Genomic DNA, 15,908 nt, shown 5'->3' on the forward strand with positions numbered 1-15,908 from the left:
AGTTCGACTCATATTGGCCCTGTGGTAGAACTACGCCATAGGGTTTCCAAGCTATAAATCTTTATGCCACATCTTTCTCCCATGGAGCAGCTGGTGGGTTCGAACTGCTGACCTTTTCACTAGCAGCTTAACCACTGTGCCACCAGGCCCTTAACTGGCAACTAGTAACTGAATAAATGAATGTTTAAATTAGTACATAACCAGAAAGTCATTCTCGCACAGGAATAATAAAAATATAAATACTTCTATTTTCTATTGTTTCTATTGCAAATAAAAAATAATGTAAGATACTTCCTTCATGTTCTTTGTCACTGACCCTGACCCCCATTTCTTCATGACACGTTTGCACCCAACGGGGCATAGTGGGCAGACTTTTATAAACTCTTGGGAATTTGTAATATTCTGTTCTCTGTCATGCCAGGCATTTTAGTGAAGCTTATTTCAGGTGTACTTTTCCTCTATTTATCTCTTTTTCCAAAGGCAGTTCCTAAATGCTGGCAAACATGTCCTCGTGGAATACCCCATGACACTATCTCGGGCAGCAGCTCAGGAACTCTGGGAGCTGGCTGAGCAGAAAGGTGACGTATGTTCTGTCTGTCTGCAACATAGACCCTCTCCTGTCTCCAAGGTTTCTGTGGTGTCTTATCCCTTTAATACTTAACCCCCATTTCAGATATGTTGCCCTGGCTACACTGGACCTGTGGGGCTGCACAGCCCCTTCCCATCCCTTCCCACCCCATACTGAGGGCACACATGGGGGCTGGGTGAGGAGTGGCAGGGAGAAGGGTAGGTGGGAATTTGCAAACTTAGGTTCTTTTTACTCTGATGAAACATATGAATTAGCTTCTACCTATCCTAAGGTCTTGATATTATTTTGATTATATTTACATGGTATTTACATTGCTAATGGAAAATGCTCAAATCAGAGTAACCGATTGTCTTGTATACATACTTTGTAGTTTCTCAAAAGGAATAATCATTTATTAAATATTCATTATATACCAGCACGTCATATAAGTTATTTGTGTAAAGCTCCTATAAATCCTTGGTTGTAGGTATTTCTCAACTGGACTCTGAAGTGTACACTTGTTTCCCTAAGATACACTGCCCTTCTGAGGTCTTCATGCCTTACAATAACTGGCCAGCCCCTCTATGGAGGCAACTAGAATGAACTAGAATGTGTAGAAATTGGAGGAGCTAGTTACACAAAGTTTGAATGACAAACTCTCTTTGTTTCAACATTTGCTGTTGAAAGTCTTTAATATATGAACAAAGTATGTGAACAAGTATAATGAAAATCACCAAACAAAGCACCTTGTGCTTATCACCAACATAGACTGATCACGCCGTAGTGAACCTCTTCCGTGTCTTTCTCCAGCACTGGGCTGTGCTTCTGGAGAGCAAGGACCATCTGTCCCCTCTGTAGCTCTGGAAGCTGAACAGTGGCTGGAACCTAGTAGTCCTTCAGTAGATGGTTGTTGAATGAAAAGATGGATGAATGAATGCAGAAGTGAAAGAGACTTGGGGAGCTTCGAGGTCATCACCTTTGTATATTATTTCTCATGGCACAGATGTCCATGGAGAAAGTACAAGATGCCAAAGTATGCCCAACAGATGGCTTACTGGTTGCAAAGGGAATATGTACTTTGACAATGGCGAGCTCTGCTGGTCGCCACACTAACCAAATGATGGTGAACATAGGTCAGCCTGGCATCACGAGCCTTCCAGTGCAGTGCAGTAGGAAGTACACAGCCTCACCCATGAAGTATTCTTGCAAAATATTTACCTGAATACAGTGGAGCTTTAGAACACAATTACAGTTCACGGGAAATACAGGGATGGAGAAACAAGTTAAATGACACCATTAAAAAACCAAGCAAAATAACTGGACTAAACCAAAAGCTAAGAAGTTTCCTGAATACAACCAAACACTTCGAGGGACAGAGTAGCAGGGGCTGGGGTCTGGGGACCATGGTTTCAGGGGACATCTAGGTCAGTTGGCATAACAAAGTTTATTAAGAAAATGTCCCCCATCCCACTTTAGTGGGTGGCGTCTGGGGTCTTAAAAGCTAGCGAGCAGCCATCTAAGATGCATCAATTGGTCCCAGCCCACCTGGAGCAGAGGAAAATGAAGAACACCAAAGACGTAAGGAAAATATTAGTCCAAGAGACAAAGGGGCGACATAAACTAGAAATTCCATCAGCCTGAGACCAGAAGAACTAGATGGTGCCTGGCTACCACCAGTGACCGCTCTGACAGGGAACACAACTGAGAGTCCCTGATGGAACAGGAGAAAACTGGGGTGTAGAACTGAAATTCTAGTATAAGACCAGACTTAATTGTCTGACTGAGACTGGAGGAATCCTGGAAGACAGACTTTCTGTTAGCCCAAAACAAAAACCACTCCCGAGGCCAAATCCTGAGACAAAGAATAGATTATGGGACATAAAATGATACTTGTGAAGAATGTGCTTCTTAGCTCAAGTAGATACATGAGACTAAATGGGCAGTCCTGTCCGGAGGCAAGATGAGAAGGCAGAGAGGGTCAGGAGCTGGTTGAATGGACACGGGTGTCCTGAGTGGAAGGGAGGAGTGTGCTGTCACAGTATAGGGAGAGCAGCAGCTGGGGTCGCGTAACAATGTGTGTGTGGATTTTTGTGTGAGTGGCTGACTTGAGCTACGAGCTTTCACTTAAAGCACAATTAAAAAAAAAAAGAATGGTATAGAGCTAAATCTATTGATCTGGAAGTTTGTCCCTGATGTACTGTTAGTAAGAAAGTTTCCAAATAGTCCTTATAGTATGATTCCACTTTTTTAAACACATGGTAAAACCCTATTTTACAGGTATTTAAAAAAAGGAAAAAACAAGCAAATTATAATGTGCGACATAAGTTTCTTCAAAAAGACAATGAACAGTACATAGTAACTTACTTCCAAAGAGGTCAGTATGGAGAAGGGGGAAAAGAGTCACTTTACAGTGGAGAAACCAGACAAACACCGCCTCCATCAGATGCTGGAGATCAACATCAACAGTGACAAGTCATGTTGATACTATGTACCCTTGATAGAATTTGATGAGAATGGCACTTTGCCTCTGTGTTTTTCCTTCCCAAAACCCATAACCTAACCATGAGAAAAACATGAGACAAAATCTAATTGAGGGACATTCTACAAAATATCTGACCAGTACTTCTTAAAACCATCAAGGTCATCAACAACAAGGGAAGTCTGAGAAACTTTTCAACCCAAGAGGTCCCTAAGGAGACATGGCAACTAAATGTAATATAGTAGCCTAGATGGGATTCTGGAACAGAAAAAGGACTTTGGGGAAGAACTAAGGAAATCTGAATAAAGTATGGCTTTACTTAATTTTTTTTTTAATGAGAAAATATCAAGGACCACTGTTATTTTGGAGCCTTGGTATTAGTCCCTTAAACAAGCATAATCTGAGTGGGTATGTATAGATCATGAATGGATTAAAAAAAGAAGAAAGCCCTTAACCATGAAATGACTTTTGTTCTCTGGGAAGGTATTCATAGTTCATTCTAGACACATTGATTAGCAGCTTTTACGTAATGGTTACTGTCACATGAGACTGTGCTCAGTACTAGGGATACAAAAAGATAACCCTTGTCCTTGAGGGGCCTGCCAAACGTCCAGAAACCTTCACAGCCAGCAGTATTAACACACCTGTTGAAAGCGAAGTTTAGAGCCCAGGAAGTAGTCATCTTATTCAACTGTGCATACTTAAAATGTTATATTATTTTGAATGGCAAAAGTTATAGATAATTTGGACAAATGCGACAGGGATCCAGCAGTCTAATAGTGACTCTGCATACCTAGAGAAGTTGAAATATTCGATGTAAAGACGAAAAGACTAATGGAAGATCTGATAGCTGCCTTCAGATATATTGAAAGCTCTCCAGTAAGACCAGTTGCTGCCACGTCAGCTCTCACTGAAGGCAGTCTCATGTGTTTCACAGTAGGACCTAGCTCCACAGGGTTTTCAGTGATTGAGTGTTTGGGAGTAGGTTGCCAGGCTTTTCTTCCAAGGCACCTCTGGGTAGACTTGAACCACCAACCTTTAAAGGTAGCAGCCAAGCGTGTTAACCATTTGCACTACCCCAGGATTCCAAAAGCTCTCCATAGGAAGAGAAAATGACATGCCACTCTAGTTGGTATGGGGCAGATTATAGAGATGGAGATCTCAACTTTATGTAAGAGTTTCCTAAGAACCGTAACTGTTTCAACATTTTTACTTAGGGTGCCATAGAAAACAGTCTCAGCATTGGGTATCATGTAGTTGACTAGTGTGCTTGGTTAAGGGTGACTTCTGCATTTTAAATATCACAAATGGAACAAAAAATCCTATTTCCCTTTTCATAAAATTAAGACACACACATGAAATGAATCACAGTTGACAGCCCTGGGCCTGTTCTTCCTCTGCTTCTGGACTTTCTCAGAGTTAGGAAACGTGTTTCTCCAGCCCCTTCCTTCACCCCAGTCAGATGGGATAGCTTCCCATCTTTGATGCATTTAAAACAGGAAGTGGTGCATACTTTCTCTAGCACTTGCGTCAATGGTTGAACTAGTTTTAAAGCTAGAATCCTCTGGCATGAAGATTTCTAAGAAACAAATTTCTTTTCATCTACAAAAGCAGCTCTGAGTAGATCTACACAAAGGCCCTTGAAGCTTGAGTAATGATTCTATTACATATTACTCACCTGAATAAATATTGAATATCGTAAGTCCTTGTCTTTTTTAAATGAGGTATAACTTACATACAATAAAATGCAGAGATTTTAAGTGCAGAGTTTCAGTGAATTTTGACAGTGTACACCCATGTAACTACCATTCCAGCATATAGAACTGTGCGCTTAATGTGCACTTAATCACAAAATAGTTGTGGTACTTTATGAAGCTTCTGGACTAGATATGAAAAAAATCACAAAAACAAAAAATGTTAACAGCTTTTTCTTAGGATCCAAAGTTTTTGTTATGAATATTAAGGCTTTATCCTCCCTCCAACCTGGGTCATTAAAAAAAAAAAAAATCCTCTGGTTCTTCCAGCACTTTGAAATGAAGAGTCTAATTTTAGCATCCTCATTTAATCTTGAAGGTCCCTTTTCTATCCATGTTCTAGATTTTTGTGCTGCAGTGCCCCCTTCTGTCCAGAACAGAAGCTAACATCTGGCTGGCTCTCGGACATGTCCCTGAGACTACCTATTCTTTAGGGACAAGTGGATGCCGTCTTGCTTTGTTAGGTTTTCACTTCTGTTGGAAGCTTAGAACTGCCTCCACCGCTGCTGGGTATTCAGGGGTATGGTGGTGATGTCCTTCCCCCATACCCAGGGTGGTTCAGGGCGCTCTGTGTCCTTCTGTTCTGGAGGAAGACTCCAGGATGCACCACTGCCCACAAGTCAAGATGACTACCTTTTTTCTTTCTTTTTTAGTAACATGTATGTAACAAAAAGTCTGCCATTTTAACCATTTTTAGTTGTACAATTCAGGGACATTAATTACGTTTATCATGTTTTGCTGTCATCACCACTATCCATTTCTCAAAGTTTTTCATCACCCCAGACAGAAACTCTGTGCCCTTCAGCAGCAACTCTGCACTTCCCCTCCCCCAGCCCCTGGTAACCAGTAATAAACTGTTGTCTCTATGCATTTGCCTTCTCTCCGCATTTCATAGGAGTTCACACAATATTTGTTCCTTTGTGTCTGACTTATTTCACTCAGCATAGTGTTTTCAAGTTTCATCCATGTTATAGCATGCATCAGGACTTCACCTCTCTTTCTGGCTGAGTAATATTGCGTTGTATTTGGTGCCACATTTGTTTATCCATTCATCTGCTGATGCACACACAGTGGCTATTGTGAATAATGCTGCAGTGAACATTGGTGCACAGGTTTCTGTTTGAGTCCCTGAATAACTGCCTTTCTTACTTCGTGTTTGTCATGACAGGAAAAATCCTACATGAGGAGCATGTGGAACTTTTGATGGAGGAGTTTGCATTCCTGAAAAAAGAAGTGGTGGGGAAGGACTTGTTGAAAGGATCTCTCCTCTTCACAGGTCAGTTTTAGCGGGGCTGCAGCTCACCCTCCTGGAGAGGCCGGAAGGCCTTTGGGTTCTGGCCCAGCTTCCTAGGATGTGAGTTTGGGTTCCTTTCTACTAAAGACTCTGACTCAGGGCCAATTTAATTTAATTTTCCCATGCTTCAGTGAACAGTAAGAATATCTGATTTTATTCTTCCTGCAAATGAGATTTAATACCTTAGTGAGCCCTGGGTGAAAAGTGTGTTAGAAATTAAAAGCATATTTATGCTTCTGTCCCAATCAGGCAGAATTTTCCCTCATGAAATCTTAACAAGTTGGAGGTTTTTCTCCACAGGAAATTGTACATGAGCCCTCTCTTTTTAAAAACGACTGGGAGACAGGTGCTCAAAGAGGAAAACATTTTTATACTTCTCTCTGGGGAACAAACAATAGGCGTACCTGCTCTCCCCAACCAAAAAGTGACAGGAACCTTGGCTGTGACCTCAGTGTTTGATGCAGACATACTGGGCTGTTTACTTGGTGTTGGTCATTGTCTGAGCAGCTCCATTAGCCATGGGAAATCAGGCGTCCTGGTGCCTCCTGCTCTTGAGGTCACGTGTGGAAGGACTCTGCCCCTGCAGCTTTATCTGGCTACACTCCGGGGTGTTTGGACTACCTTTCCTCAGGGCTTTCATTACAGAAAGGAGGCCTGATGTGGCCTGACCCTGGTGAGTGGTAAAACCACTCATGTATTCATGAGTTTCCAGAAAATACAGTGGAACCTCATCAGATCCTTTCAAACTCCATCTTTGTCCTTTGAAAATGATGATATAATGTGAGTTACGGCAACAAATAATAATAACCATTACTCTGTACCAGGAACTGTGCTAAGTATGTGAGCATGATAAAACCTACACAGTGGGTATTTATTAGCCCCATTATACAGATAAAGACCCTGAAGCTTAGAGAGATTAGTAGTGTCACCAAGTTCGCACAGCAGTGGTGTGGCAGAGCCAGATTTGAGCTCACTCTCTGACTGCGTAGCTCGGACTTCTGGTGGCTGCTCAGTACTCTGTCCGAAGAACAAGCGCAGACAGAAGACCAGCCTAGAGGGACCTTTCTTTCATTTGTGAATTTGATTTTTAGGTCCTAGTGATTTTAGACCATGTTGTGTATGAGACTCCTAGTTTTTGTTTGCTTTTATTTATAACTTTTGTTAGAAAATGCTCATTGTTAATTATGAATTTCTATAAATCAGTATCAAAGTTGTAAGAAATGTTTGGCTTGCAGAGCAGTGTATAACAAGTATGAAATCTTTTACATTTAGGTTCTGTTTAGGATGGGCTAGGCACAGAGGGGAGCAGTATCTGGACCAAACATATTTCTCAGACATACTCTTTCAGGTGTACTTTTGTACATAAAATTATGAAGATTAAGAAAACATCTAACACTGTACTGGTAGTCCCTGTCTTACAGTGGGGTTCTGTTCCAGCAACTCCATCGTAAGTCAGTTTTGACATAAATAGAATATCTCATATGTTTTTTTGTTTTCATTATTATTGCCTTTTATTATCAGTATCTTTATAAATCCAGTCTTCGTCTTTGAGGGTTGGAAACATTACATATAAATTTACAGACATATTTTAATAAATACATACGTATGTAAAAAAATCACACAGATCATAAAAATTTACTCCAACATTGATGAAGAGTTGGACAACATTGGCAGTTTGTCAGGTGCAGTAATAATTCCACTTCTGGATCGTCGTGTTATCCCTGGGAATGGAGATGGTGTTTCTAGTCAGAAGATTAGAGTTATCTGTATGATCCTTTTCTTTCCTTCTTCATACATTTCGAGGTAACATCTCACTGCTTCCAAAATCTGCCTGCTGACTTTATTAGCAAAGCAATCAGCCTTTGGGTCCATGTTTTCAAGCAGCTGAAGCCCCTGTCCAGCTAGTCCTTTCACTATAAACTTTTTTTAACAACTTCTGTCCTTCCTCTTCCTCAGTATTTTTTTTCTTCTTCAGCATTTCTTTCCTCTTCCAAATCCATTAAGTCCTGATCTGTCAGCTCTTCTCCGTGATCTATGAGCTGTTCCACATTGGTGATATCAAGTTCTAAATTCAGCATTCTTGCCATATGGATGATTTTTCCACCAATCTCATTTGTCATATTATCCTGATCAGATGCTTGGAGCATGTTCACAGAACTCAGCAGTTTTTTCCATGACCCCTGCATGCATTTTCCCATAACTTCCTCCCAGGAAGATGTACTAATGATAAGACGTTAAAAAAAAAAAAAAGGATGGTTGTTAAGTGCGGTTTGTTGTAACATGTCGTAAGTCAGGGACTACCTATATCTCTTTTCTTGGCAGAAATAGTTAATCGCTGCTATCAGGTTGCCTTCAGTTTATTGCCATTTACACGACAGTTATACGGTATTTACAAGAATACCAACTTGAGAAGCTAAAATACTCTTTCTGCCTCTTGAACAAGACTACTTTAAATCAATAACAGGAGGATATATATATATATGTATGTGTGTATAAAACCAAAAATCCTATTGCCATCGAGTCAATTCCAACTCATAGTGACCCTATAGGACAGAGTAACACTGCCCCATAGGGTTTCCAAGGAGCAGCTGGTGGATTCGAACGGCCAGCCTTTTGGTTAGCAGCCGAGCTCTTAACCACTGTGCCACCAGGGCCCTGTATGTATGTGTGTATACGTACGTATATGTTTCTTTGTATGTATAGGTAGTATACATACATATGTACAGATAGATAGATAAACCAAAAACCAGTTACTGTTGAGTCGATTCCAACTTATGGCAACCCCATGTGTGCAGTGTAGTACCACGCTCCGTAGGGTTTACATGGCTGTGACCTTTCAGAAGAAAATTGCCAGGCCTGTAAAAACCGAGGTGCCTCTGGGTGGGTTCTAACCTAGTGCTTAACCATTTGTACCACCCAGGAACTCCTGTAGCTATATACCTTATGTATATATCAGGAGCCCGAAACTTTTTTGTAATCCTGTTTGCCTAGATTAACTACTATTTCCAGTAAAATGTTTTGTTTTAACTTTACTAACAAAATGGAATTTAACAAACAAGAAAAAGGGTGTGAGGCTTTTATGAAAGTTTATATTAGCCGCATAAGTTTTTGTCAGCGTTATTAGTCTTGCACACACACACCTGTAAGGCAAGGTCGCACCTTCCTGATCACCTGTCCACTTCTGCTCACTCCTCATTTCCTGTTCCCGCCATGTTTGCAATTCCCCACAGCTGGCCCTTTGGAAGAAGAGCGGTTTGGTTTCCCAGCGTTCAGTAGCATCTCTCGCCTGACCTGGCTGGTCTCCCTCTTCGGGGAGCTTTCTCTGGTGTCTGCCACTTTGGAAGAGAGAAAGGAAGACCAGTACATGAAGATGACTGTGTGCCTGGAGACCGAGAACAAACGGTGAGTTGCGAGAGACCATGAGGGGAAGGAGACCTAAGGACTGAGTGTTCACGAGGAGGAATCCAGAGGGGAGATGGGGCCAGACCCACAGCCCATCTCCTGGAGGGGCCCTGTGTCTCCAGGCCAGGTGCCGGTATTTCACTTGTGCAGCCTGGAAGGTCAGTATGACAAATCGGATCGCGTTGGCCAGGAAGTCAGTAGAGGCTTACAGAATTCGAGCAGGTTGCCTAAGTCATGCAAGTAATCAATAATCAAATTTAGTAGTAGCAATTGAGTTACCTCTGTGACCTGAATCTTTCCAATATTTTATTATGAAAATTTTCAGACATATAGTGAAGTTGGATGAGTTTTTTCAGTGAATACTCATATACCTACCACCTAGATTCTGCCGTTACCATTTTGCTCTGCTTGCTTATTCCATGTATCCAAATACTCATCTCTCTGTGCGACCAGAATTTAAAGTTTATCAGCTTTATCATCACATGACACGGTCACGCTGTTCCCAAAATGTTCTGACATTTATATCTCGTTGTTGTTGAGTTGCCACTGAGTTGACTCTGACCCATGGTGACCCCACATATAACAGTAAAACATTGCCTGGTGTCCTGTGCTGTCCTCATGATCATCGGCAGGCTTGAGTCCATTGTTGCTTTCTAGCACTATATCAGACAGTATTTTGTCATAATCCATAGGTTTTTCACTGGCTAATTTTTAGAAATTGATTGCCAGCCCTATCTTAGTCTGGAAGCTCCCCTGAAACCTGCCCACCACAGGTGACCCTGCTGGTATTTGAAAGACCCGTGGCAGAGCGTCCAGCATCACACAAGCCACCACAGTATGACAGACAGACAGGTGGCGGTGATTTCTCATACCAAGTCTTTTTTTTAACAAAAGCATGTTCATAATTTTCCTTGAAAAGCATTTGGGCTGTATAAAATATTTGAACAGTAAGGGCTTTCAAGCGTTTTTCTATGTGTTTCTGGGGAACATGATGTGGGAGGTGGAGGGGGGAGCAGAGTCTGACTCTGGGTATTACACGAGAGAAGCATGTATGGGGTGAGAGTGGGAGAGATGGCAGATCCCACACCAACGGCTTCTTAAACTCACACAGCACGTCCCACTTCACAAAATGCCCTTTTAATCTCTCAACACCACCATGACATAGGTAAAATTATATGCTTGTTATTAATATTTATTTTTATTGATGAAGAAATGGAGGCTCAGGAAACCTCTTGGTTAATGTTTTTACGTTGCCTCAAATCCTAAGACTCTATGCTATATGGAAGGACATGAGAAGCTCCCTTAGGTGAGTCAGAATATTTGGAATACCTCATATCTGTTGACGCAGTGAACAAGTTGCATGAAAATTAATCTTTGCCATCACATTCCAGAACATTTGAGTGGCTGCACCTTGTTTTAAAAACAAAAACAAAAAACTAGCTGTGGGAATTCATTTACTATTTTAGATGAAGTTAGAGCAGCTTTTTGTTAGAGTTTGTAATAGTTATTTATTTTCTTACATTTGAATCAAACCAAAAAATTGTAGTGGATGGTCTGGATGCCTTCTGTTACTAATTTAACTACTGTTTCCTGACCTGAATGTGGAGTTTTGATTTATGGGCTAGCATTAGGCGCACATGAATCATTTCAGTGACATCCAGAATAGAAAATTTGCTGAATCGCACTTCTTCAGAGCAGGCTGATCCTTGCTGGGCTGGCGTATACTGTATGGGAAAAAGAAAAGCCGTTTTGTCCTATGGACATAGCCGTAACTTCAGACTGTACTTTGGGAGAATGCTTTGGGGTTTGCAGGCCTCTTCTCTGTCTCCCAAAGCTTATCTTAGTCTGCAGGCTGGATTCTCTTTCAGCTAAAAGTAGACACTTTTCCAAAGCTTGTCTTGACACATTAGGAGTCTCTGCCAGGAGTCTCAGGGGATATGGTTCCTTGCATTATAGTTACCTCCAGACAACATACTGGTGTGGAGGAGAACATGGCAGGGGCATGAGGAAGCGGGGTTGTGATCTTGAAAGTTCACCAATGAAAGGACTAGCAAGACAGTGATCATCACAGGATAAATCCCTGTGATAACAAGTGTTGTTGTTCTTTAGCTGCCATTGAGTCAGCCCCCGACTTCTGACGACGCCACGCACAGCAGAAGGAAACGCTGCTGTGTCCTGCGCCATCCTCATGATCGGTTGCAGATCAGGCCATTGTGATCCATAGGGTTTATTACATTGGCTGATTTTTGGAAAGTAGGTTGTCAGGCCTTTCTTCCTAGTCTGTTTTAGTCTGGAAGTTCCACTGAAACCTGTTCAGCATCACAGCAACATGTAAGCCTCCATTGACAGATGAGTGGTAGCTATTCATAATGTGCTTGGCTGGGAATCCAGACAGCTCTCTTGCATGGAAGGTGAGAATTCTACCACTGAGCTACTTATGCAAGTGCTTAGATTAGCTAAATATTTGAGTGCTTGCTATGTGCCAGCACAAGGCCTAGCCATTTTACAAGGATTTACTTGTTTAATCTTTCCACTAGCTCTCTGAAGTATTATCACCTAGGAAACTGACGCTCAGAAAGGTTAAGAGACTTGCCTAAGGACATAGAGCTAATGAATGGTGACGTAGACTTCAAACTCAGGCAGCCTGTCTCCAGACCCCAAGCTGGCACCACGCCTTCTCCCCAGCAGTGGGAAGGGAATGTCATGGAAAACACACCAGGCCCTGTCTATATCTTGTCATAGTCCTCACACGTCGGTGGGGTAGGTTTCATTAGCCCCACATCCCAGAGTTAGCCAGGAAACTGACTCAAACCCACGTTCTTTCCATTTTACCAGAAGTTTTCAAACTTTTTTAAAAAAATTTTTTTATTGTACTTTAGATGAAGGTTTACAAAGCAAATTAGTTTCTCATTAAACAAATAATACACATATTGTTTTGTGACATTGATTGCCAACCCCATGTCAACACTCTCCCCTTCTCAACCTTGGGTTCCCCCTTACCAGCTTTCCTGTCCCCTCCTGCCTTCTTGTCCTTGGACTGGTGTGCCCATTTAGTCTTGTTTTGTTTTGTGGGCCTGTCTAATCTTTGGCTGAAGGGAACCTCTGGAGTGACTTCAGTACTGAGTTGAAACGGTGTCTGGGGGCCATACTCTTGGGGTTTCTCCAGTCTCTATCAGACCAGCAAATTTGGTCTTTTTTTGTGAGTTTGAATTTTGTTCTCCGTTTTTCTACAGCTCTGTCCGGGACCCTGTATTGTGATCCCTGTCAGAGCAGTCGGTGGTGGTAGCCGGGCACCATCTAGTTGTGCTGGACTCAGTGTGATGGAAGCTGTGGTAGTTGTGGTCCATTAGTCCTTTGGACTAATCTTTCCCTTGTGTCTTTGGTTTTCTTCATTCTTCCTTTCTCCAGACAGGGTGGGACCAGTGGATTATCTTAGGTGGTTGCTCACAAGCTTTTAAGACCCCAAACTCAAACTTTTTAAAAATAAGCATTAGGACCCTTTCTTCCACCCAACTCTTGTGTGGCTACCCATATGTAAAGAGGCACAGGTGTTTACTCTCCCGCGGAGGCCAGCTGGGGGGCATGGTGCCTGCCGATCCTCCTCCAGGGCTCAGGCAGACACTGACACGAGGCTGTGAGAAGCAACTCCTCTTCTGCTTTTGCAAGTATCAGTGCCCAGGTTGGTAGGATCAGTTTGCTGCTGGAGTGAACACTAATATTTGCAAATGGCTGTTGTCACAGGGAAGATGAGCAGAGGAGCCGTCTGTGAAGCTGTCAGGCTTGTTGGTCCTGGTGTCTGCAGCCAAGTGCTGCTGCCCAAACCCAAATCCAAATGGGGAACATCTGCCTGAGGCCCAGGTCCTGCCCTCCGCTTTACTCCACTCATTTGGCAGGAAAGTGCCAACAGCTGATGTCCTCACATAAATCCATGATTAGGAAACAGACTTTTCACATTTTTAGTAGAAATGGCCACAAAAGGGGCAGCAGGTTACTCTGTAAAAGCCTGTCCTGCTGTCTTTCTGCACATACAGGTAAGTCCTGGCCCCCTCCAGTGTAGGTCTTAGTAAGCTGGGCTACACCAGGGGAGGCCTTCATTACCCAAGCTGGAGGCAGACCTGACCTTCCTACCACACCAGAAACAGCATAAGGGCCTTGGGCCCTTTCCCTGCAACCCCACACCTAAATCTTAAACTGTATTATGGCCCACCACTCTAGAGGCAAAAATGACAAGCCCAAATGAAAGAGGACAAAGGCAGCTTTCTGTTCATTCCTTAGCAGCGCTGGTCTAACCTGCCCCCACCCCCCACCTCGACTGACTTACTGCAGCTTAGTGGGAGGGAGAGAGGAAGTCCCAGAGCTGGTGCCCAGGAGACAGCAGGAAGCAGTAAAGGGAGGGGAAAGCAACGATAGAGAAGCATCCAGAGGCCAACATCAAGTCACCTCTCTCCTGGGACTTTGTTCTAAGCAAAAGAGGGTGGGGGAAACACACACACACATGAATTATATTAGTATGTGAAGTTGTCGAATGCAAGATATATACATTAACTAAAAAATTGGAAAGAGGATTAGATATTTGGCAATAATAAAAGATTTTAAGCAAATTATATAATTGTACATGATATGCAGACAACAATTACAGTAACAATATTTATAGGTTCATAAAAATATTTTAAAGTAAAATCCACAAAGGAAGCATAATAAAAATTATTTATGCTTTATAATTTACAATTATGTAAAACCTATATGCCATATACATATTAGCAGATATTTGAAAGGATTTTCTCAAACTGAAGATACTTGTATTTAGGTGGGAAAATTAAAGATTTTTTTTTCTAATTTAAAAAGTCCTTAAATCAATGCTGTTTTGTTTTTAGACTCTTAAAAAAACAGATTTTATACTCTTTTCTGTCATGTTAGCCAATGAAGGTTCTCTCTTTAGGTCAGAGTCTGCTTGGGAGAAGGTTTCTATTTCTGTTTCCATTAAGCGGATAGCAAGGCCCTTGTCTGCTAAGGAGCCCTAGTGGCGCAGTGGTTAAGAGCTCGGCTGTTAACTGAAAGGTCAACAGTTTGAATCTACCAGTTGCTCCTTGGAAACCCTATGGGGCAGTTCTGCTGTGTCCTCTAGGGTCACTATGAGTCAGAATCAACTTGAATGCAATGGGTTTTTGTCTGCTATGAAGAGAGAAAAGACTAACCCAGAGAAAGAGGGTCTAGAAAAATGATGTCTGTCCTGGTTGGGTTTTAGATGTCTGAAAATCGAGTGTTGACATGAGCTTGGGGAAGCAATCTGAAGTGGAAATGGAGGTGCTTTGTTAACCAGCAGAGGGAGGCTGGTATTTTCTGTCTTGTATTTTCTGTCTTGTGTTTGAGGTCATAGACTTCATGGAGAATCTGATAAAATAAGAACTCTCTTCCATGATAATGCACGTCCCGGTGGAAACAACACTTCAGGTGGTTTGTGGACTGCCTTAGCCCATATCTTGATCCCCGAGAGGTATTCATGAGACTCAGTAAAACTCCTGAATAAAAGCTGGTGTTCATGGAAAATCGTTGGACAACCTCTCCTGGTTGATGGCATAATAGATAAAGGTTGATAGTAAAGGTAGAAACACAGTCATCCGTGACCGATGAGAGCTCCCCGAGGCTGGTGGAGTCAGGATGCCATGAGACCACGCTGAGCACCAGCCACAGGGAGGACGGGCGGGAAGTGGGCACCTGTGGTCAGTGGGCAGGGGCCCGCCAGCATCCCTCGTGTTCGCTCCTGTGTGATCACTAACGTGTGATTTCTCTGTCCTTGTAGCCCGCTAACATGGACTGAAGAGAAAGGGCCTGGCCTAAAACGCAACAGATATTTGAGCTTCCATTTCAAGTCTGGGTCCCTGGAGAATGTGCCCAATGTAGGAATCAATAAGAACATTTTCCTGAAAGATCAAAATATATTTGTCCAAAAACTCTTGGGCCAGTTCTCTGAGAAAGAGCTGGCTGCAGAGAAGAAGCGCATCCTGCACTGCCTGGGGCTTGCTGAGGAAATCCAGAAACACTGCCGCCCAGAGAAATAAAATGGTGGGGTGTGGGGGCAGTGGCACTTTCGCCACTAGACTGGAGCTTTGTTATATCAAGACCTGATCTTTATCTTTATTATAACAATTAAACACGTTTTCTTGGGTAAACAGAATTTGCTTATTGTCATGAGCTGTGGGGGGGGGTAATATTTGGGGGTGGGGGCGTATGCAGTGGTGACTAGGAAGTAGTTAACCTTGATTGAGCTGAGCTCAATGCCTTATTTGCCTGGTTTCATTTACTTTTCCCTATAACCCTATGAGGTGGACATTGGTGGTTCAGTGTGGGGATATATGCCATTTAAACATGGCTGCACTATTGACAACTGCAGCCCCCACAGGCCTCTATGCT

At 42.5% G+C, this 15,908-nt stretch overlaps 1 protein-coding gene across 1 annotated transcript in view; it reads left to right on the top strand.

Annotated features, from left to right (window-relative positions):
* BLVRA (biliverdin reductase A) overlaps positions 1-15,692 on the top strand; it is a 32,162-nt gene extending 16,470 nt beyond the window's left edge. The window contains exons 4-7 of the mRNA XM_023738318.1: positions 481-578; positions 5,970-6,077; positions 9,326-9,497; positions 15,298-15,692. Coding sequence (XP_023594086.1) covers positions 481-578; positions 5,970-6,077; positions 9,326-9,497; positions 15,298-15,556 — 637 coding nt within the window. The 3' untranslated portion in view covers positions 15,557-15,692. The remainder of the gene's footprint in view (positions 1-480; positions 579-5,969; positions 6,078-9,325; positions 9,498-15,297) is intronic.
* Positions 15,693-15,908: the final 216 nt, after the last annotated feature.

The sequence above is a fragment of the Trichechus manatus genome, unplaced genomic scaffold, assembly GCF_000243295.1.
Source record: "Trichechus manatus latirostris isolate Lorelei unplaced genomic scaffold, TriManLat1.0 scaffold00114, whole genome shotgun sequence".
Classification (NCBI taxonomy): domain Eukaryota; kingdom Metazoa; phylum Chordata; class Mammalia; order Sirenia; family Trichechidae; genus Trichechus; species Trichechus manatus.